This window comes from Martes martes (assembly GCF_963455335.1).
Source record: "Martes martes genome assembly, chromosome: 10".
Lineage (NCBI taxonomy): Eukaryota > Metazoa > Chordata > Mammalia > Carnivora > Mustelidae > Martes > Martes martes.
The window spans coordinates 64141804-64162762 of NC_137898.1; the positions used below are offsets into that span (position 1 = coordinate 64141804).

Here is a 20959-nt window from a genome sequence, read left to right on the forward strand (position 1 = left end):
ACTGGAGCCCGTTTTCTGGTAGTTTTAAGCGCTGCTCCCCCCTCAACTGAAGACCGTCTAGGGCATCGTGTTAAACAAGCTGGTGGGGGCTTCAGCCTGCTGTGTCCGCCTCAAAGAAGGGCTCACTGCAGAGAGCTAACTTTTGAGTCTGGCCCTGCAAGAGACCTTCCTGCCGACACCAACCAGCTCTTGAGAGCCAGAGAACACAAATTTGGGTCCCGTTCCTGCCTCTTTCTTGCTTTGTGACTTTGTGTTAGAACCACAACCTCCTCCACTTTTATACTTCTTCGTCTATAAAATGGAGATGATGATACTAAGTTCACAAAGTGAATGTAGGACCCAAGGAGTAATGTTGGAAGAATTTATAAGGGCTAAACAAAAATTACTAATGCTGACTAATGTACATTAGTACTAATTTATATAGTGTGAGTACTAATACTGATAAATATTATGGAAGTACTAATGTTAATCTACCCTCTGTCCACCGTCTCTTATTCACTGTTCTAGAACCCCATATTACTTATTGTCAGTGTTACTCCCCACAACAACATTGCAAAATCAGCCCTATCATCTTTGCTTTGTAGGCTGGCAAAGCATGGCTCAGAAAAGTAACTTTTCCAGGGTCTTATCACAGAGTAAGCAAGTGGCAGAGCAGGAGCAGAGACTTGGTCTGTTTGACCCCAGAAGCCAGGCCCCTGGGCCTCATAACCCTGTGTCCCTGCCCAGGCATTGGGTTTGCCCACCTCCCTGGCCATACTTACAGACAGAAATGAGGAGGGGCTGTAAGTACTTCCAGTGTGTCATTTCATGAGCATCCTTGGGGACAGTGAGAGCACAAGGCAACACTGTTTAGCAGCTGGAACCACTGAGTCCTGCTGCGGTGGTGGGGACCTCCCCCATCAGAGAGTTCTGAGCTGCCTGGTGCCCAGGCTGTTCATGTTCATGGCCCTGGGGACTCCCATGGTGTCTGAGGGGAACTGCAGGGGTGTGGAAGCCCTTCAGAGTGGTCTCATTTCTGCCCCCAGACGTCGGGCAGGTAAGTCTGTCTCAGGATTCATAAACAGGGATGATCACTTCTTATGGAAGCTACGACATAATTTAGATTGTGCTACTTCTCTGCTCACAACCTTCCAATGGTTCCATAAGAACAAAACCATGGTCCTTACCTGGCCATATAAGATCTGGTCCCCTGCTAGCTCTGCAACCTCAGGTTCTGTGCTATGTATACACTGGCCTCCGTGCTGTTACTCCAAACAGCTAAAGCCTTTGTTGTCATTTGCCTGAACTGCCTTCCCCCAAACATGTGCATGGGCCATTCCTTCTCTTCTTATGGCTAACTTGCTTTTCCTAAATTACACCTGGCCCCTTGCACTGCTTTAGTTTTCCACACAGGACTACACACACACACACACACACACACACACGTTTTTTCCCTGTTGCAATTTCAGTCCCCCAAGGGTAGAACTTTTATCTGACTTGTTCTCTGCCCATGTGCCCAGAGTCTAGAAGAGTGCCTGGTACACAGGAGTAGGCACTCAATAAATATTTGCTGAGTACTGTCAATGATGGGTATACAAAGGGAAGCATACTGCAGGCACACAGTGTTTAATTGAGGCGAGCACAAGTGTTTTATTATTATAGCCCCCATTTCCTGTCGTTCACAAGGGAATTTCCAGTCTCTGCACAGTCCATGTGGCCCAGCCTGAGCAGGTCCTCACCATTCCTGCCCACAGGGCCCAGAGGCAATGGGAGCTCAGCCCTGGGCCCTGAAGCTGGCTGCATGGCACGCTCCCAAGTACTTCTGGAAGCCTGGCCTGCATCGCTAGGCTAGCACTGGGCTCTCAGACAGTCCCATGTGAGCCTTAAAACCCATCAGAAAGAAAGAAACATATTCAGAGAAAAAAGACATGAAGGGTCAAAATCGAAATGTTGATAGTGGGATTTTCCAGTGTCTGGATCAAGGGTGGTTTTTTATTTTTACTTCTATGATATAAAGAGAGTGGGCAGGCCATTCTCTCCTAAAAGGACACACCTATTAGGACAAGGCAAGAGGCGGTGCAGTACGACAGAGTTTCTGGAGCGACGGACTGCATGCAACCCTGAAACAGTTTCCACATGCACGACAACTCGGGCATCTGGGGGGACACTACCACTTGCTGAAGATACCGCCAGTTCGGAATGCTACCACTGCCTTCAAATACCCCATTCTGTCCTTTTGAAACTCAGTTCTGAGTCAGTTAGCAATCACATCAGCAATGTGATTGCTGAGGAAACTGAGGCCCAGAGAGACAGGTGTCCTGCACCCACACACACAGCAAGTTAGCGGCAGAGCTGGAAAAAAACCGCAGGTGTCTGGACTCCCAGTTCAGGGCTACCCCCAAAAATCTCCTGTTCACCGCCTGCTCCCAACGGTGAGGTTACAGTTCTTCTGAAAAATAAAAGCTGCAAGGATTCCCTCATAAGGACTCATGCTGCAGAAGCCTCCTTAGGGCACAGTCACACATGGTCTCCAGCTTACCGCAGATGGGAACTCGGGGATGGACGCCGGAGTCACCTGAACCTCGTGACCCTCCCACTGGTGGGTGCTGTTATCTCATTTTAATAGATATGGAAACTGAGGCCCAGATAGGCTGAGTGACTGCCCAAGATCATACAGCAACCAAAAGGTAGAGGTGGGACTCAAAAGCACATCTCTCCCATCTCACTGCACCCCCCACCCCGGGTCCCCAGCTGCCTCTCAGGAGAGAGGGGCGGAGTCCCAGGAGAGGGGGCACAGCTGAGCACAATACTGTTCCTGTGGCTCTTCTTAGATTGGGAAGGGGACTGGCTGCCCTCCAAGCCTCAGGGGAGGCCTGGGGCAAGGTCCCGAGCTGCCTGACGGCAGGGGCTTCCAGTTCCAGCCCGGGGCAGGCAGAGCTCGCTGGCCTTCCAAGGACAGGGCAAGTAGCTTCTGGGAAGGAAGCGGCCAGACTGTTGCACAGCGCAGTTCTTCAGACTGCCCTGTTCACCCGCTCATCTTCTCACCACCAGCCTGCTGTTCCAGGCTGTGCTTCCCCCACAAAGCCTGGGGACAGCCCCCTAGTAGAGCAGGACAGGCAAGCACCGTGCCCACATTCTGCAGCTGAAAGCCCCCACGTGTGCAGGGTGTCAGAGATTTGGCCAAGACCACAAAAAGACCTAGTTCTAGAGTTAGCATTTGAATAATGAATGAACAAAGAAACAAACAAACAAATGAACCAGGTCTTCCAGGTCATAGTGATCCTTCTAAAAGGTCAATCCTATAATGTTACTCTCCTATTCAAAAGATGTGAACTTCTGGCCCCTCCTTCCATCCCCCTCGGGCCCCATGCCCACAGGGAGAAGGACAACCTCATCTTCCTATAACTCCAGGCCCTCCACTGCTGACCCTCATTTACAAGCATCTCCATGAGGCCCCCTGCCTTCCCATGTCCCCCAGCTCTGAGTCATCTCTCCAAGGCACTAAGTTTTCTTGGCTCCATGCCTTGCACAGCTGCCCCTCATCCCAGAACTCCTTCCTCCCCTGCAAGTTTCTACCAATGCCTGTCTGAATAATCAGGAAGGTAATGCTGGGGAGTGGCTAGGTCCATGGGCTCTGGAGACAGCTGGCCTGGGTATGACACTCACTTTCTGTGGTTCCCGAGGCAAGTTACTTCCGTTTCCTATTTTCAGATTCATCTCTAAAGTGGGGATGATGAGAATGTTCCTACCTGTGCAGAACAGTTACCACAGCAGTCCTGTTATGCTTTGAAGGGCCTGCTTGTAAAGTTGGCCCTTGGCTGGTATCTGGGAACAAAGGTTTTCAGGAAGGTTCTCACCATTAACTGAGGAGCGGCTGACTCAGGGTCTAACTGTGTCTACAAACAATATGGTTTATGCTGAACACCTGCTTTCCTTCTGTGAGTTTGGAATTTGGGCCTTTGCCAGGCAGGAGGTGCCATGTGACCAGCCCCCAATAAAAAACCCTGGATGCTCAGTCTTTGATGAGCTTCCCTCTAAGGAGCCCCAGTAAGGGCTCTATGGCGTGCTCGCTGATTGTTCCTTAATGCTCCCATGCACAGGGAGCCACAGCTCCTCTCTGCTCAGAGTACCCTGCCCCCACCCTGCAAGTCACAGCATTACCCAGAGTGCCACCTTCACTCATTCATTCAGTCATTTTGTAAGGAAGGGTCTGCTTTCCTTACAAAACCATGAGTTTCTCATAGGACAGTGGCTGTGTTTTCTGCATGCCTGTGACTGAATCACCAGACGACAGGGACAGTTGTCCATCCCAGTTTCCTGCAATGCTCAGGAGTTAGCCTGGTCCACTAGAAGGTACTGTGTGCTATTCTGGAAACTATACCAAGCTTGGGTGGAGACTACCAGGATGGCCTCCCATCCCTGATGGGTGAGCAGGGCTATTCCCCAAATTGAGCATGACCACAAAACTGGCCTCAGGCTCCCAAACCAGGCCTGGGATCTGATGAGCTAGAGCAGGGGTCTGGCAGCCTTGTGCCCTGGCTTCCCCTTCATCTGACAGGAGGCTGACAGGTTATTAATCAGACAATCCCTATGAAATCAATTAAGCATTTGATGCTGCAGAGTGTGAAGAATTAGACCAGGGTTTAGCGGACCCTGAACACACAGATCCCACCAAAATGGACCACAGATGCACCTGCAGGCCTCAAAGCAACATGGGAGCCCAGCTGTAGGAAGCACAGGGAGGCCTGGTCTCCCCCAGGGGACTCAGTTACCCGCGGAGAGGGCCAGGAGCAGTGGGTTGAGCAAGTCCTCCCTCTCACTTGTCCTTCTGCCTGCCGTTCTTCTCTCCCAGCATGAAATCTACCCCCTCCTGGTTATTCTGCCAGCTGTTACGCTATTTGCTCAGCTATTCATTTTTGACTCTCTACACAGACTGAGTTTGATAATTAGAGAAGAGCCTGTGACTGTTTCTCTGGCATTGGGGGGGGGGCGGTCCCCATCCTCATGGGGCTTGGTAATAGCTGTTGACGACAACCACCTCAACTTGGCCCTGGTCTCTTGGGCTTCTAGGCCTTTGCTGAAGCTGTGCTGCTCTCATGCCCTTCTTCCCAGCTCCACCTGGGAACTCCTGCTTGCTGTCAGTCCATAGTACCAGGCCACTAGGAAGTCGTCCCTTTGGCCCACTCACGTTACTCCTAGCTTTTCATTCATTTGTTCTGTCATTCATTCTTTTAGCCCGAGGTAGTATTTTTCCAGCACCCATCATGTGGCAAGCCGGGTTGCCTGCTGAAGATCCAGAAACAACTAAAACTGCTTCATGGCGTGTACCGCCATCATGGCATCTGTCCCACCGCGAGAGTCAGTCCTCTTACATGTACTGCCTGCTGGGCACACAGTAGGCACTCAGTATTTGCTGAAGGACAAACACTACATGGTAAGCAATTGAGCACTTACTGTGTGCCAAGACATTTTCAGACAGGATGGTATATAATCGATACAAGAGCCTCAGGAGGCACGAGGGTGGGTTAGAAGCGGCTGAAAATCCCTGAGCATTTCTCCCTTTGAGAAGCGGGCCTGGTGTCCCTCTCCTCGGAGCTGGCTGACCTAGGACTGCTTCGGCCAACAGAATGGGGGCAGAAGAAACACTATGCCATTCCAGGCCAAGCCTTTGAGTAGATCAGGGACTTCTGTCTCAGGGCCACGGAGCTCCAAGCTGCGAAGTAGGAAGTCCACGCCCCACTGGGAAGACTGGGTGAAGAGGCCTTGAGATCACGGTAGAGGGTGAGGGGCCACGGAGCCCAGCCACCCAGCCATCTTCTGCAAGGCTCCAGCACGTGAGTGACGCCACCTGAGGAGCCACCAGCTGACACCGCTGACTGACTCCCCCCTGACCCTACGGGGAGAAGGGCCCAGCTGGCTCTTCTGGAGCTCCTGCCTCACCCTTCTAAGTAAAATCAACTGGTGGGTTTTTTTAAGCTACCAAGTTCGACAGGCATTTGTTATGCAGAACAGATAATCAGAACACGGAGTTGTGGGTATTTTCTCCTTTTCAGAGAGGAACAAATGCCAGGTCTAGGTCCACAGCCAGTGAGCAATGGGGTGGGGGCTGGAGCGCAGGGTGGGTCCCCCCCAAAACCTGTGGTATGACAACTGGCTTCAGCGAAAGGATCATCATTTGTGTCCTCAGAACATCAGGGCCAAACTTCTTTCTCCAGAGTGAAGATACAACCTACTATTTCCTCTTAACCCCTCTGGTGAGAAGGAGCTCAGTAAATATTTTTTGTGACTTTTTTCTTCACAGGGTTGATATGTGAAGCGGATATGTATGAAAAAAATGGGAAATCATTTTTATAGTGTGTTTTTTCATGCCAGGTGCTATGCTTTATGTTTCTTACCTGATATTTCATTCACTTCCTCCCAGTCTAAGAGGCATGAATTCCTATCCCACATTACACAGGGAAATCAAGGTTCAGGGCTGTAAACGGACTTGCTGGGCCAGTAAGTGCTAAAGCCAAGACAAAAATCCAGGTCCCCTGACCCTAAAGGCTGTTCTCTTCCTTACCTCACCACACTGGTCAAAATTACCTGTGATTCCATCTGCCATCATGATGTGACACTGATCTCTCTTAAACCTTGCTGGTTTTGTGCCATCAACCAGTAAAGGTCAGAGTTAAGGTCCAGAATTCTGATTGTGTCATCCATTGTGCCAGGCACCTCTCCCAGTTTTAAACCATCTTTAGGTGCACAGAACTCTGGGGCCACAGAGAAGGCCCACCTCCAACATTTCATCTGGGTCTTTAAGAACAGGTCAGACTTTGCAAGAGCCAGGAGTGAGAGCCAGAAGTGAGGAGGAGGGCAGCTCTGGCAGAGAGCTGTAGGAGAGCACGTGCAAAGGCACAGGAGCATGAAAGGAATGGATATCTGGGGGAAGACTGATAGCTACACATAGACATATACGCCTATAGACACACACATATGGAACATTAAGTATGTATATAATTATATCTATACAGACTTATATACAACAGTACAGATGAGCATATATATATGCCAGCATATTAACAATGGTACCCATTTGGTGGTAGACATATGTGATTTTCTTTTCTTTTTCCTAAGTGTTTTGTAGAACGATTATTACTTGGGTGATAAAGTGTAAGGGCAAAGGAAACAAAAGTTCCCTGTGGCCTGTGCAATGGATGTGTGAGGACAAAAGGTCAGAAAGGCAGGTGTTGTCTGGCTGATGAAGCAAGAGAGGTCAGCTGGGACTACCCCAGCATCTCACACTAGCCATCGGGAAAAACGCCCCTGCTGCTCAGCCTCTATCTTCCTCTCCCTTGAAAAACCTGGAGAACCACCTACTTTGCTCCTAAGTGAGAAAAATGAACATCCAAGCAGAGGCAGTGGCTACTGGGCTCCATGCGGAGACTCAGAACCATTGATTATCCGCTGGCTTCTCTCAGCCCCATGCAGTCATTCAGTAAGCGCCCTGGAAATAACGGAGCCCTGATTAAGCTGCCTGGGTGGGGGTTGGGTGGGGGGTATGACACACAGGTATGGAACTCCCTCACGGAAGACAGCGAAGGAGGCACAGGAGGACAACTCGCACCTGATTTTAAAGGATGTCAAGAGAAGCAATATGAATTAAGAGACTGGGGGTGAGGCATGCTGGACTGTATCTCTGAGAAATTCTGCTTCTGGAAAAACAATTCCACAGGAGTAAAATGTAAGACGGCACAAAAGGATGTTGACTCTCTTTCCTTACTGGATCCCACCCGCTCGATGTGCAACTATCACAGCAACGTGCCAGGTACAGTCAGATGGGCACACTTTCCACGTATACATTGATTGCTCGTCTTTGAATGTGGGATGGTGTCTCCTCCCCACGGATCAAGAAGAGGGGTTTGAGAGAATAAAATCTAGGTTTCCCCACTACTTTGAGAGGCAGGGTAGAAGGGGAGGAGGTTCTAATCCCACCAGTCCGGGGCGCTTCAGCTTTGGAGAATGTAGGGAAATGCTCTGTCCCCCAGACAGCAGTGCTCCTCTCAGAGCGGTGGGATTATGGGCGAATCTGCTTGTTGTCCTTACAGCTTTCTGCATTTTCTCCAATGAGCGCGTATGCCTTTATAACTATTTACAAAGAAAACAACTCATTTCCATTTGGGAAAACAGTGGCTCACCAGAGGGAAGGAGGACAGCAACGGAGCTGACCTGATGACAACCCCTGACGGAAGCAGTCTGTGAGGCTGGAAGAAGGCGGAGGCGGAGGGGCCCGGCCAGGGAGACCTGGGGAAGGTGGTTGTGGTGTAGGAAATAGCGCTGCCCACCAGTCTCCCGACCTGGGGTCACATCCTAACCTCACATCCACTGTCCCTATAACCTGGGCTAGTCACTGCCCCTCTCTGATTCTCGGCCTCTGAAACTCCCAGACAGGATCACAAATCACAATACCGCCTTCTTCGTGAAGCGATGAGAATGACATCATATCTCAAGTATGAAAGCTCCTGTAACCCAAAGTTAGTTGATGATGTGTCGGTAGTAGGAACTACAGGGTTTGGGGTGTAAAGGGGTAAGTCCATGGGAGGAGAGGGGAGGAGAGGACAGGAGAGGAAGCATTCCTGGAGCGCCCACCACAGGCCAGGCAGGCCCCAGGCCAGGCACTGGGTGACCAGACCACAGTAGGGAAAGGCAGAGTGTGGGCCGCCATGAAACGCTGACCAAGGGCCTGCCGTCTGCCACCTTTACACACTCAGCTCCCATCCACGTTTACAACAGCCCCTCGAGCAAGTAGCACCCCTACTGCACAGACCAGGAAAGGGCCCAGACTGCTCATACCTTCCTCGGCCGCAGGCCAGCCCCGAACCTCAGGGCTGTTGGATTCGCAAGCGCCCGCTCTTCCTGCCCCACGCCCCTCCCCCGCCGCCCTTCCCCTCTTCTCCCAGCCAGCCGGAGAGCTGCCTCTCCGAGCAGCGCCCCGCCCCCAGCCACCCAGGCCAGGGAGGTGGGGGACCCTCCCCCCCCCACCAAGGGCCTTGCCGCCCCTGTGGCTCGCCCCACCGCCCCCCAGCCCCGCACCTGGTCTCCAGGGGGATGTTGCTGTTGAGCAGCCAGTTGTCCTGGGCGTGGGCCGGCTCCTGGACGCCGCTGGCGGGGGGCTCTCCCGAGAGCGAGGGGTCCGTGGGCGCCGGGCTGGGGTTGCTCCTCGGAGTGAAGTTGCCCCGGTTCAGGGAGTTGATGGAGGCCGCGTGGTGCTGGTTGGGGGTGTGGGCGTGCGAGAGTGGCGGCGGCGGCGTTCGGAGCCGAGGGTGGTTCTGCAGGGCGCCAGGGTGATCTAGGCACAAACACGCGCGGTCAGCAGGGCGCAGAGCCCGGGCCACGGCCACGGCCGGGCCCCAGGGCCACGCGGGAGCAGCGGGAGCAACGGGCGTGGCGGGCAGTGCGTGTCCATGAGGTCGGGAGATGGTGGGCTTCTCGACAGACCCTTATTGAGCTCCTACTATTTTCAGTGCTAGAGACACATCAACGAACAAAACGGACAAAATCCCTGTCCCCGTGAAACTTAAATTCGAAAAGAGAGACACAATAAACAAGATAAAACAACTAGCCTCTGCCATCTTCGCACTATTTCTTTGGTACTTTTAGGACAGCGTTTTTCAAAGTGACCAGCAGCTCTGACACCACCTGGGAATTTGTTAGAAGTGAGACTTCTCGGGCCCTGCCCCAGGCTTACTGAATCATGAACAGCTGGGTGGGCCCCACCGATCTCCTTTCACAAACTCTGGGGATTCCAATGGACGCTAAAAATTGAGAAATGCTAACTCTATATAATGGTACATAGTAAATGAAACAAATACGATAATTGAAATATATCGTTTACCGAGGTGGTGACAAATCAGAGAACACATAAAGCCAGGAAGGGGCCTATGGCCTGGGTATGTGGGGGCGATGGTGGTAGCTAAGTGGTCACTGATGGCCTGGGGAGCGGGGAGGAGGTGAACTTTGAGTCAAGGGAGTGAGTGCAATTAAAAACCACCTGGGGTTATTTTTTTTTTTTAAGATTTTATTTATTTGTTTGACAGACAGAGATCACAAATAGGCAGAGAGGCAGGCAGAGAGAGAGGAGGAAGCAGGCTCCCTGCTGAGCAGAGAGCCTGATGCAGGGCTCTATCCCAGGGCCCTGGGATCATGACCTGAGTGGAAGGCAGAGGATTAACCCACTGAGCCACCCAGGCGCCCCACCACCTGGGGTTATTAAAAACTACCATTAACATTTATTGAGAACTTACTGTGTGCCCAGCACCATTCTGAGCTCTCTACATGTTTAAATTGAGCTGATCTTCATGGACCCAGGGCAGAGCAGATACTGTTTTCATCCCCACTTTACAGACAAGGGAGTTAAGATAAATCTTTTATTTACTCCCTTCAGCTACTTGGAACAATAGGTATTATTATCATGAGATTTAGAGATGAAAAACAGATTTTAGGATACAGCCTACACAGGGTCCAACAAGCCCTTCAGAATTTGACCCACACCTGTCTTCCCAGTCCTACCTCTCATCACCTTCCTCCCCCACCCCTGCACTCCCACCATGCCTTTCTCCCAGAGGCTAAGAGGACTGCTGCAGCGATGCAGGGGCTAGAACCTCATTTCCAATGAGGAAGGTCCCCAGGAATGTGAGTGGTACCTTCTGAAGATGAGGCCTGCCGTGCCAGCAGGGGTGAACCTTAATGGGGGGGGGGGGAAGAGAGCAGGGGAGCCAAAACAGGCAGAGAGCAGTCAGCCTTGGACCAGGGAGAAGGCGAGAATAGCAGGGTCATTTGTTTTGTCCAGCTGTCCTCAGGCAGCACTTTAATGGAGACATTTGGAGCCTGGGACAGAAGCCAGCAGCAGAAGCAGCCTCCTGGGCTGGCTGAGTGTCCCTCCTACCCTTGGCCTTTCAGGCTGCTGGCTGCCAGCCAGGGCACCGAAGCAGTGAGAGGGACCGGACCACTATTGTCCAATACTTATCAGCAGGTCAGCAGAGAGGGGTGACCTAGCCCTCGCTCCACGCCCCCCACCAGGAGTCAACCTCTCCGTGGCATGTTTACCTAACTGATACTGATAGTTGGGGCCCGAGCATGTACTATGTGTACTTTCACAGCCTTAACTGTTCAAATGCTCACAACAACCCCCAGAAAGCAGCACTATTATCAGTCCCACTTTATAGATAAGGATGCTGAGGTCTGCAGAACTAGGAAGTGGTCCTTACTAATCCAAAGCCTGAATTCTGGCTACCAAACCATGATGCCTTTGTATAAAACACAGACACCAGTTGAATTGTCTCAGTCCATGGCCGAAGGCAGGCCCTACCCCGTCCCCCCCCCCCCCCCCCCAGTATAGACAGCAAGCATCTGAGGTCAGGGTCAGGACAGGTTGGCCTGCAAGCCTACAGACCTCTGCTTTGGGACTAAGTGGAAGTGGGGATGCCAGGCTCTGGCTTGGTAAGTCTTTAGAATATCACTGCCGAGGGTCCTGAAATAATGAGATTTTAATGTGAAGGCCACTAGTCATATATCTAAAAAACTAACTTCTAAAAGGAAATTCTCCTGTGAAGATAAGAAATGCCCTGGTCCAAATCCTCTATTTTCTGAAGCTCAGCTCAGATAACACCCCCTCCAGAAAGCCTTCCTTGATCTACCCTCCCCAAAGTTCTTTTTCCCTCCATTGAGTGCTAACGGCAGGTAACCTGGACCACTCACCTTTTCCTTCTCCCTCACAGCTGGCATACCTATATCCCCATCTTGCCTCTTCTGGTAGGTATAAAAATCCCTATTCCCTCTGCGCTGGCGATCACAGGTCCTACAACTGACCAGGTATTCAATGTAGGTTTATTGAGTAAACGGCTCTTGTGAATGGCTTGGACAGTCTATCCGTGAGAACAAACCTAGTGTGGAGGACATTTGTGTACAAAAAATCATGGCAGATCAACCCAGACTCTCTAGAGCTTGGGCCTATGCAGTCCTTTGCTGACTTCACCTGGGTGCTTCAGCTGGGCCCTTTGTTTCCCCCCCTTCCCTCATCCCTTCCATGCTGAGAATGCTAGGAAAGGGGATTTTGAGGTTTCCCAGGTTCCCATAGGAAAAACTCCATGTTTTGGGACTCACGACCCCAAACAAGAGACATGATCTTCCTAAGAGCCATTGTCTCCTCTGGTCTGAATGGAGTCCCCTCTGCTCCTAAGGCTGAAAGGGAGGGTAGGGGACAGACATAGAGGGTCCTTCTTTTTTTCCCTTCCCCCTCTCCAATATGGACTCCTATCTTGAGAGGGAAACTCAGAACTAGTTCACTCATTCAGCATTTCCTGAGTGCCAGTCCTGGTAACCCAGGTGTCAGGAACGCGGTGGTGAACGGCGTACAGATGGCCCAAGAGAGGCCCAACTTTCTACTGATCCCTACAAACTGGCTGTGTGGCCTCTGGTAACTCACTTCACCTCCCTGGCCCTTGGTCATTCCTCCATTCCTCCCTTCCTCCACATTCCTCCATTGCCGCACTCTGGCAGATGAAAAGCGAGAGCTCTTGCTGAAGTGCCAAGTACCTGGGCTTCCACTGCTCCCTGAGGGAAGAGACCACGTGCCATGCATCTCTATATCCCTCATCAATCTTTCCAGAATGTGGGGGAGACGAGAGCAGATTAACTGGGTGCACTTCCTGCTGGCACGAGCAATGGCTTCTCTCTTGCTACCTGTGAGTAGAGGCATCGGTACATTTGCAAAGCTGTGCTGTAAATTCCAATTTACACCCTCTTTTCACAGATAGAGCCTCCAAGTATATCTCTGAATCGAGCCCAGATATGAGTCATTTTTACTGTTCTGCCGCACACTGCTCTTAGTAAAGGCCACTTGCTTATCTGAGGTTTGCAAGCCTGGTTTTCCAGCGAGAAGTTTTGCTTCCTACAAGTTCTCAGATATATCTGCAGTTGCTCCTTCCCTCCAACCCCTCAGACATTTTTTTTCCATTTTATATGCACAAAAAGCGTGAACACTGAAGCCTCCAGGAGCATCTCGCTGAACCGAGATCATCAGAAGCCTGCTTCAGAATGCTTTTCCCAGCAGTAGGTAATAGAATGAGGCCAGGCTTTGATGTCAGGCAGCCCCGGGTTCAAGTTTTGGCTTTGTCATTTACAAGCGGTGTCACTTTGATCAAGTTACTTGACCTCTCTGAAGCTTCAGTTTTCTTACCACGAACTGGAGATACTACCTACCTTCTGGGGTTGTTATGAGAAGTAAATGAGATCATGTATGTAAGGTGCTCATTAGCACAGCGCCTGGAATACAGTAATGCTAAGCACTGGTAACTATTACTTCCAAAGTTATGATAAAGGCATGCTGAATGAATGAACTGTAAAGTGCTGAATCATCCCCATGATAATCACTCTACAGCATTTGCAACAGGGGTTCCAAGGCAAAGAAACTTGCAAGAAAAAGAGCAAGAAAATATCTAACACAAATGCACCACTCTTTTATTGCAGCTGAGTCCCCCACTGGACAGCCCACTGACTTCCAGGAGCCCTGGTCTCAGGAAGGCGCCTTCGACATGCAGATCAGAAGTGAGGAGAGTGACTGCAGCCCGACCCAAAATCGGACACATGGGGGCGCCACGTCTTCAAAGGGCCCCTTCTAGCATCAGATAAGCATGTCAGAGCAAACCAAGGTGCTGCTCTGTCCTGGGTTCAGGCGCACACTAGGGAGAAGGCTCTTGAGGTCATTCAGTCCATCAGCAACACTAAGCAGCCCTCTGCTGTGTGCAGAGACTGGATGAGTTTTAAGATGAGGATGAGTCCCAGCCTTGGCCAAACGGCCCATGTCCGGAGGCATGCTGACGGGTAAGAGCAGAGCTCAGCGGTCTCCCAGACCCAGGCTCCACCCTGGATCTGGCTCTGGCTCTGACCAGCCGCATGATTTAGTGCAAGTCCCTTAACTTCTCAGAGCCCCTAATTCCTCATGGGTAAAATGAATATATAATAGTAACAGTAATAAAAGGAAGAAGAAGAGGAAGAAGGGCTACTGTAGATGGGAAACGTGGTGATCCAGAGCTGAAACAAAGATGGTCCCTGACTTTGAGCTGCTCGCAGTCCAGTAAAATAGAAGACACTCGGAGACTACCCAAATGGCAATGATGATGGAATTGCAGTCGTTAACATTTACTGAGTACTTACTATATGACTGGGTCTCAGCGTTCGAATTATTTAATCCTTAAGATGCCCCTACAACAAAGGTACTAGTATCATTCCCCATGTTGTAGAGGAGGAAACTGAGGCACCTGCGTGGTAAGCCGTTTGCCTGAGATTACACCACCACTGAGGGATGGAGTCGGAATTCGAAACCAGAGCTGACTGGCTCCCGGACCCACACCGTTAACCCCCTGCTGTGTACACAGGAAGTGAGCGGACTCAGGTGAAGTGCTGATGTCGATGCCTGTCACACAGTGAGACCCCACAAACGGTGGCTTCAAGGATCCCTGTTAGCCTTCTCTACAGCCCTGCTGGAGCTCCGGGGAGCACGGAGGCAGCCGCCAGACCGACTGCTGGGGCTGGGGTGGCTTCGGGAGAAACACCTTGCCGCCTGTGTCTAGCAGGCACGTGGGAGGGGTCCAGAAGCCTGAGAGAGAGCCTGTGGCCCGCGGTGCATGTGGATGAGCAGTGGGATGGCCAGGTGAGGTGGCGGCAGCACAAGAGGAGGATACACTGAAGGCAGGCCTGGGGTGCGGGGGGAGAGGGCGGTTGTCTGCAGTGCCCCTGAAAGAACTCTTTCCCGAGAGGGTGAGAGGGTCCCCGGTGGGCTTTAAGCAAGAGAGTGCTGTGATCACTAGGGTTTGAGGAAGATTTCTGGGGGCTGAGTGGAGAGTGAGCCAGGCAGAGCCAGACCGCAAGCCGGGCCGGGGCTGACGGCAGTATGCCTGCCTGCTAGAGAGGCTCCAGCCGAGTGGGTCATTATTCTTTTATAAGAGCACACTCATGAGAAAAGACACGAACTTCCAGGGTTTTGGCTCAGGCAAAGAATTTTAATGTGTCAACAGCCCTGCGATCTAAGGCCAGCCATGGCTCCACGCAAGGGTGCCAGGCTGGGTGCCCACAGTCAGCTCTGCGAAACTGCTGACAGGCGCCCTGAGGTCTCCTTGCTCCGGAGTTCACGGCGACCCGGTGTGCACTGCAGTCGTTCATTGGGCCCTAAAGATTGTCAGATATGAAAGATGATGGTATTTAATTACCATAAAACACAAAAACTCCAGCTGCCTGCGAATGCCAACAGGAAGAGTTATTTGGCTCCCATTAAAATGCCATCGAGCACCACTAACTCGGGACGGTGATGTAGCAGGGCTGAGAGCTCAGCTAATGAACCTTGGCCTCCACGACCAATTTAGAGAGGCCAGAAAGCTCTTTGTCACCACAGTCGGCAACCAAGGTCTGATGGTCTGACTTAGAGCCTCTACGCTCCCTCCTTCAAGCTGTATAATCTCAGACAATTTCTGTAGCCTGCAGTCCAGCTGCTCCATCTGTCAAATGTATATGAAGGCACCTTGCAAACTGTGAGATCCTGCGTAAGAGGTGGAGACGACTATCACTGTTATTATTATTATTATTATTATTAAAAGATTTTATTGAGGGACGCTTGGGTGGCTCAGTTGGTTAAGCCGCTGCTTTTGGCTCAGGTCATGATTCCAGGGTCCTGGGATCGAGTCCCGCATCGGGCTCCTTGCTTCGCAGGGAGCCTGCTTCTCTCTCAGCCTCTGTCTGCCACTCTGCCTGCTCATGCGTGCGTGTGCGCTTTCTCCGATAAATAAATAAAATCTTTAAGAAAAAAAAAAAAGAAGAAGAAGAAGATTTTACTGAGGGGCACCTGGGTGGTTCAGTTGTTAAGTGTCTGCCTTCGGTTCAGGTCATGATCCCTCGGTCCTGGGATTGAGCCCCGCATCTGGCTCCCTGCTCAGCGGGAAGCCTGCTTCTCCTTCTCCCACTCCCTGTTTGTGTTCCCTCTCTCACTGTGTCTCTCTCTGCCAAATAAATAAATAAAATCTTAAAAAAAAAAGATTTTATTGAGAGAGAGAGCAAGCACGAGCAGGTGCAGAGGGAGAAGCAGGACCCCCGCTAAGTTGGGAGCTCTACATGGGACTCGATCCCAACACCCTGAGATCATGATCTGAACTGAAGGCGGATGCTTAACCATCTGAGCCACCCAGGTTCCCTGAGCAGGAGCTTTTCTGGGACTCCCCTTCCAGTTTTCTTGATGAGGGGCAGAAAAGGGTACCCTGAGGTCACAGTGTGACTGTTCAGGGGAGAACGCTGGGTGAGCACAGGCTACAAAAGTGCTCTGCATTGAGAGGCCGTGTTGAGGGAACCGCGTAGAACCCATGCACAAGACTCATGGTGGGGGGGAGTCATTTTGCAATGGGAGTGTCTGGAAAGGGAGTGTTTTCTGGTGTCACAAGGACAGGAAGCACAGCGGGCATTTGGCAGGAGGGGCCAGGAAAGCCAGCACATACGGGCAGGCGACCCAGTGATCCTGAGGGGCATAGGTCCAGTGAGCACTTAGTGTAGTCCTTCCTCGTTAGTGAAAACAGGCAAACAGCCACCATGAGGCTGTGCTCTCATTTGCCTGCTCCACTACCACCCCATCGGCGCTCATTCTCTGCTCTTCTCTGTCACAGGAGAGCTGACTGCTAAGGCTTGCATCCCTTGGGCTCCCTCGCCCCTGGCTTCCGCTAGGTGTGGCTAAGGGTTAGCACAGCAGGGTGCTGCAAGATGGGGAGTGATGTGGAGGGGACTCCCTCTCCCCATCCCCTGCAGGGCAGCATCTGAAGCAGTAACCTCGTCCTTCACGGCTACAGCACTTTGGAGGTGGAGTGGTCTGGGAAGCTTCTAGGAAGAACAAGAACTTGAACTGAGCACAGAAGTAGAGATAGGGTGGTAGTGTATAAGGGGGAGGGAAAGGGCATTCTAGGCAGGGAGACTGGCACAAGCGAAGGCCCACAGGCTGAGAGATACAGGCTCCTTAGGGCAGCAAGGATGGTACAGAGGTGAAGGGGAGCAGAGGGAGAGGCCAGAGGCCACCTGTGAGAGCTGGGGATACCCCTGGGACCCAGGAGCCAGAGGGGCAGCTTTCAGGATGCTTAGGGGGCTCACCCCAACTTCTGGTCTTTTAAAGCCAAATATGTGTCACAGGAGTGAACCAAAACCCCCAGGCTTCATTACAATGTGCATGGGATTCCTCATCTAGCAATGAACGCTCTTCTAGGGTGCAAGTGGGGGTGAGGGGCATCCTGCTGCCTTTGCCTATGCAGTGTCAGAGCACCTGCCAGACAGAGCTGTGATCAGCATTGCTCTCTGTTCCCAGGGTCATGGCAATTTACAGACAAACCAAGTCCACAGCATCAGGACCCATCTTCCTCAGTGTGTGTACGAACACCTTGGCTGGGCCACCACTGAACCTGGACGGACTGGCTCCCAACCTCCATTGGCCCAGACTTCATTCTTGGGCTTGTCCCTGTCAGCCACTATCACCCAGCCACTAATGGCTGGGTGACCCTGGGCAAGGCACTTAACCTGGCTGAGTTCCAAGTTCCCCAGCCGACAAACAGGAGGCCGCGGTGGCTGGGAGTCTCCTCCATTTCTTAAATCAAGACTGTATGATCCTTGGCAGATGAACCTGGGACATTTGTTGATGAGCAGCTACATACAAAGGATGTGCACAGCAAGTTGTATATTGGACTATGCTGTGTGATTAGGCACCAAAGAAGGCAGAAGGATGGAAGAAAGAGGAACATAGTGCTTCCTTCCTCCCGCCCTCTCTTCTTGCTTCCATTCCTTTCACAAAGGTCACTTTCCACAGGCCCTGTGCTTGATACCAGAGACCCAGAGGGAGCGGACAAAGTCCCTGCCTATAAAATTGGAAAAGGCCACCTGTAGCCACGGCGGAGATTTTTTTTCTGGGTACATGGCTTTCCCCCAACTTAAAGCTGTGTCCACCTCAGGCAGAATTTGTCCTGGGAAAGCTTTCTGCGTTGTCAAGTTAAGTTTTCCTTCCTCCCACTGTCCCCTTCTTACCCTTTTCAAAAACGGTCTGACCTTTAAACTGTTAGGTCAAGTCCCGAATCAACAAGAAACCATATTCGACAGGTAAGATTGGAGTGTGTGCCTCACGTAGGGGTGGAACTGAGTTCAGTGGGAAGTCTGCCGTGCGCCGGGGCGGGTAAGAAGCTCATGGAAGTGAGCAGGTCGCATTCGCAGAAGTAAAGCGGTAGGAATGAGGCAGGCGACGGGCACACTGTGCTGATTAGCTGGACTGGGTCCTGAGGAGGGATGTCTGGACTGTGTGTCACGCCCGCATTTCATAGGCTGATCCTACCCTGAGGTCTCCAGGAGTAATGTTCTCCCTGGCTTTCTTGGGCGGTGAAGGGTTTAGGCACTGTGTTCCTCCAGGTGTAGACAAAGGACCAATGCTGTTAGCCTAAAAATGAGACGGGTTAGGGGAAGGGCTTCAAGAAAGAACATATGTCTAGGAGTCCTGGTGAAACACAGAAATGCCTGGTGATTAGATGTGTCCAAGTTCCGTCACTCAAGCCACACAATGCATAGCCGGGAAATCACACACGATTACATGGTGCTATAGAAAGTCCTAGATTAAAGAACCGTCCCCAGCTTTGCCAGGAACTCACTCTGTGCCTTTGGGAAAGTCCCTTCCTTTGTCTGGACCTCAATGTGTCTGCCTGAAAAATGAGGTTCCTCGCTCTTGTAGGTGACCTGCTGAGGCTCTTTGCAGCCTGTGACAGCCTGATTCCTGTGGCTTCCCTTACCCCTTCAGGGAATCTCCTGGGAAGAAGATGACACGTACAACACTGCTATTGCCCCCAAACAGCTAAAGGATGGAAGAAGGGGCAAACCTATTCCTTGGGGCTTTAGCACCAAGAATCAGGACAAAGGCCAGACATTACCTGGAGCCCCCAGCACTCAATTAAGGAAACCCTTCTTTCTGCCAAGCTCTGCAGTGAGCTGCCTGCCAGGTGAGCTCCCTGTCGCTAAAGTGGCAGCTTAAATAGCCGGCCTCCACCTCATCCCTGCACCCCGAGCCTCTGCCACTCTGGTGAAATGCGCACCGAGCCAAACCTCATGCCTCCCTGCTCACTGGTCCCCAATTCTACTGCTCTCCTCAGCTCCTGATCTCACCACAACCCCCTGGGCCACCAAACCAGACCCTGGGGAATCACCGCCACCTCCTCCCTCTTCTACCAGATCCTCACCGCTCCCACTGTCACCACCCCGGGTCAGGTCTCATCAGTGGATGCTGAGGCCAGGCCACAGCCAACACTGGTGTCCCAGCCCACAGGCTCTCCCGCCTCCAATTCATTTGCCATCTGTCAGCAGGAGTGAGCTTCCTATAAGAAAACAATCTCACTGCTCCCTCATGATAAAGCTTCTGGGGCTCCCCAGCACCCATAGGACAAGACCCCTCGCCATCTGGCCTGAGCCTGCCACTCCAGCACAGCACCCACAGCTCTCCACTTCCCTCTTTAAAAGGGTGCCAAGGTTAACAGGCTAATTATAAACCGCTCATGAAACTGCTCACTGCCTGTCTCACACCCACGGCTTTGAACGTGCTGTTTTCTTAGGCACAGATGCCTTTCTTTGTCCCTTCACCCGGTTAACTCAGATTGGAGTCACCTTCTCTAGAAAGCCTTCTCTGACCACCATCTCCACCCCCAGTGTGGGCTCAAGGCATCTCTTCTGGGCTCCTCCAGCCCCCAGAGCTCACCCTGAGTGGTCGTACTTTGTTTGTACATCTGTCTCTCCTACCAGACTCTGAGCTCCAGAGACAGAGGTCTTATCTTAACATGTCCCGGGCCGTGAGGCTAGAATGACTTTTCTCTCTGGGATGTGTGGCAGGCTCTGTCGCCCACGGGCTGCCACCGATTCTCAAGGGCCATGGTGTCACTGGGGCACTCTGATCTTTCTCTTCAAACTTGACCTGATGTTCTCCAAACTGCACGGGAAAGACAGCTGATCACTGAGGTGGATATAAACTCTTTATATTTTAATCAACAGCTGACGATGCCATGAAGAGATGAAGAGGAAATCGTGACAGCGACTCTCAAGGCTCCCACGGGGAAGAGCCCACTTTGCTGAGACTGATGTCAGCACGGAAGGTCAGGGCAGTTTATGAGGCCGTTTTCCTAACCTGAGTCCCCCCTCCCCCCACCACTGCACGGCCCCGCAGGAGGCCGAATACCAGCACATAGGACAGGTGTTTTCTCGTTAACCGTGTTCATGTGCCTCCCTGCACTGTAGATCCATCAGGAATTTTGAAGAAACTGCTTCCTCTTGGCAGTGCAGACACGCTAGATGGAAGCAACAGGTCGCTAGAATCCACAGAGCATTGTGGCATGGCAGTTAGGCACCCTGGCTCAGGCTCAGTCTGCTATGGGTTCGAATCCCACTCCCCCACTTACACACTGGCTGCCCTACACATCTCTTCTGGATCCTAGTTTTCAAGCAGTGAATCCCATCCAAACAACACAGTGGCCAGGAAGCCAAGGGCTAAGTCAAAGGGAACTGAATTTGAAACCAGGCTCCACCACTTCCTAGCTCTGTGGCTTCCTGAAAGCCTTGATTTCTTCATCTGTAAAATGGGGATACTAGCCCCACAGACTGCTTAGTACTGTTTCAGGGACTTAAGGAGCACAGTGATTGGTAAACAGATGGGACTCAGCGGAGGTGAACTATTAACTCACTCTCAGAGCTCCTTAGAATTATATCTAATTACAGTCCCCTTAGGCTAGAGGATCTTCAAGAGCTGAGATCTTATCTGTGCCTGGTCTTTCCTACACCTTCAGCTGGCTTCCCTGTAAAAGGCTATTGAGCTCATCTATAAGTGTTGAATGAAACTAAATAAAGCCCTTGTCTGTGTAGGTCTGGGACCCAAGAGGTTGTCGGGGGAAGAGAATTAACATTT

At 51.7% G+C, this 20959-nt stretch overlaps 1 protein-coding gene across 3 annotated transcripts in view; it reads right to left on the reverse strand.

Moving 5' to 3' along the window:
* Positions 1–20959, reverse strand: part of TENM4 (teneurin transmembrane protein 4) — a gene marked incomplete at its 5' end in the record, with an annotated part of 373412 nt that overhangs the window by 213158 nt on the left and 139295 nt on the right. For all 3 annotated transcript variants that reach the window (XM_080816827.1, XM_080816826.1, XM_080816825.1), the window contains one exon: positions 9052–9307. In XM_080816827.1, the coding sequence (XP_080672953.1) occupies positions 9052–9307 (256 nt within the window). The remainder of the gene's footprint in view (positions 1–9051; positions 9308–20959) is intronic.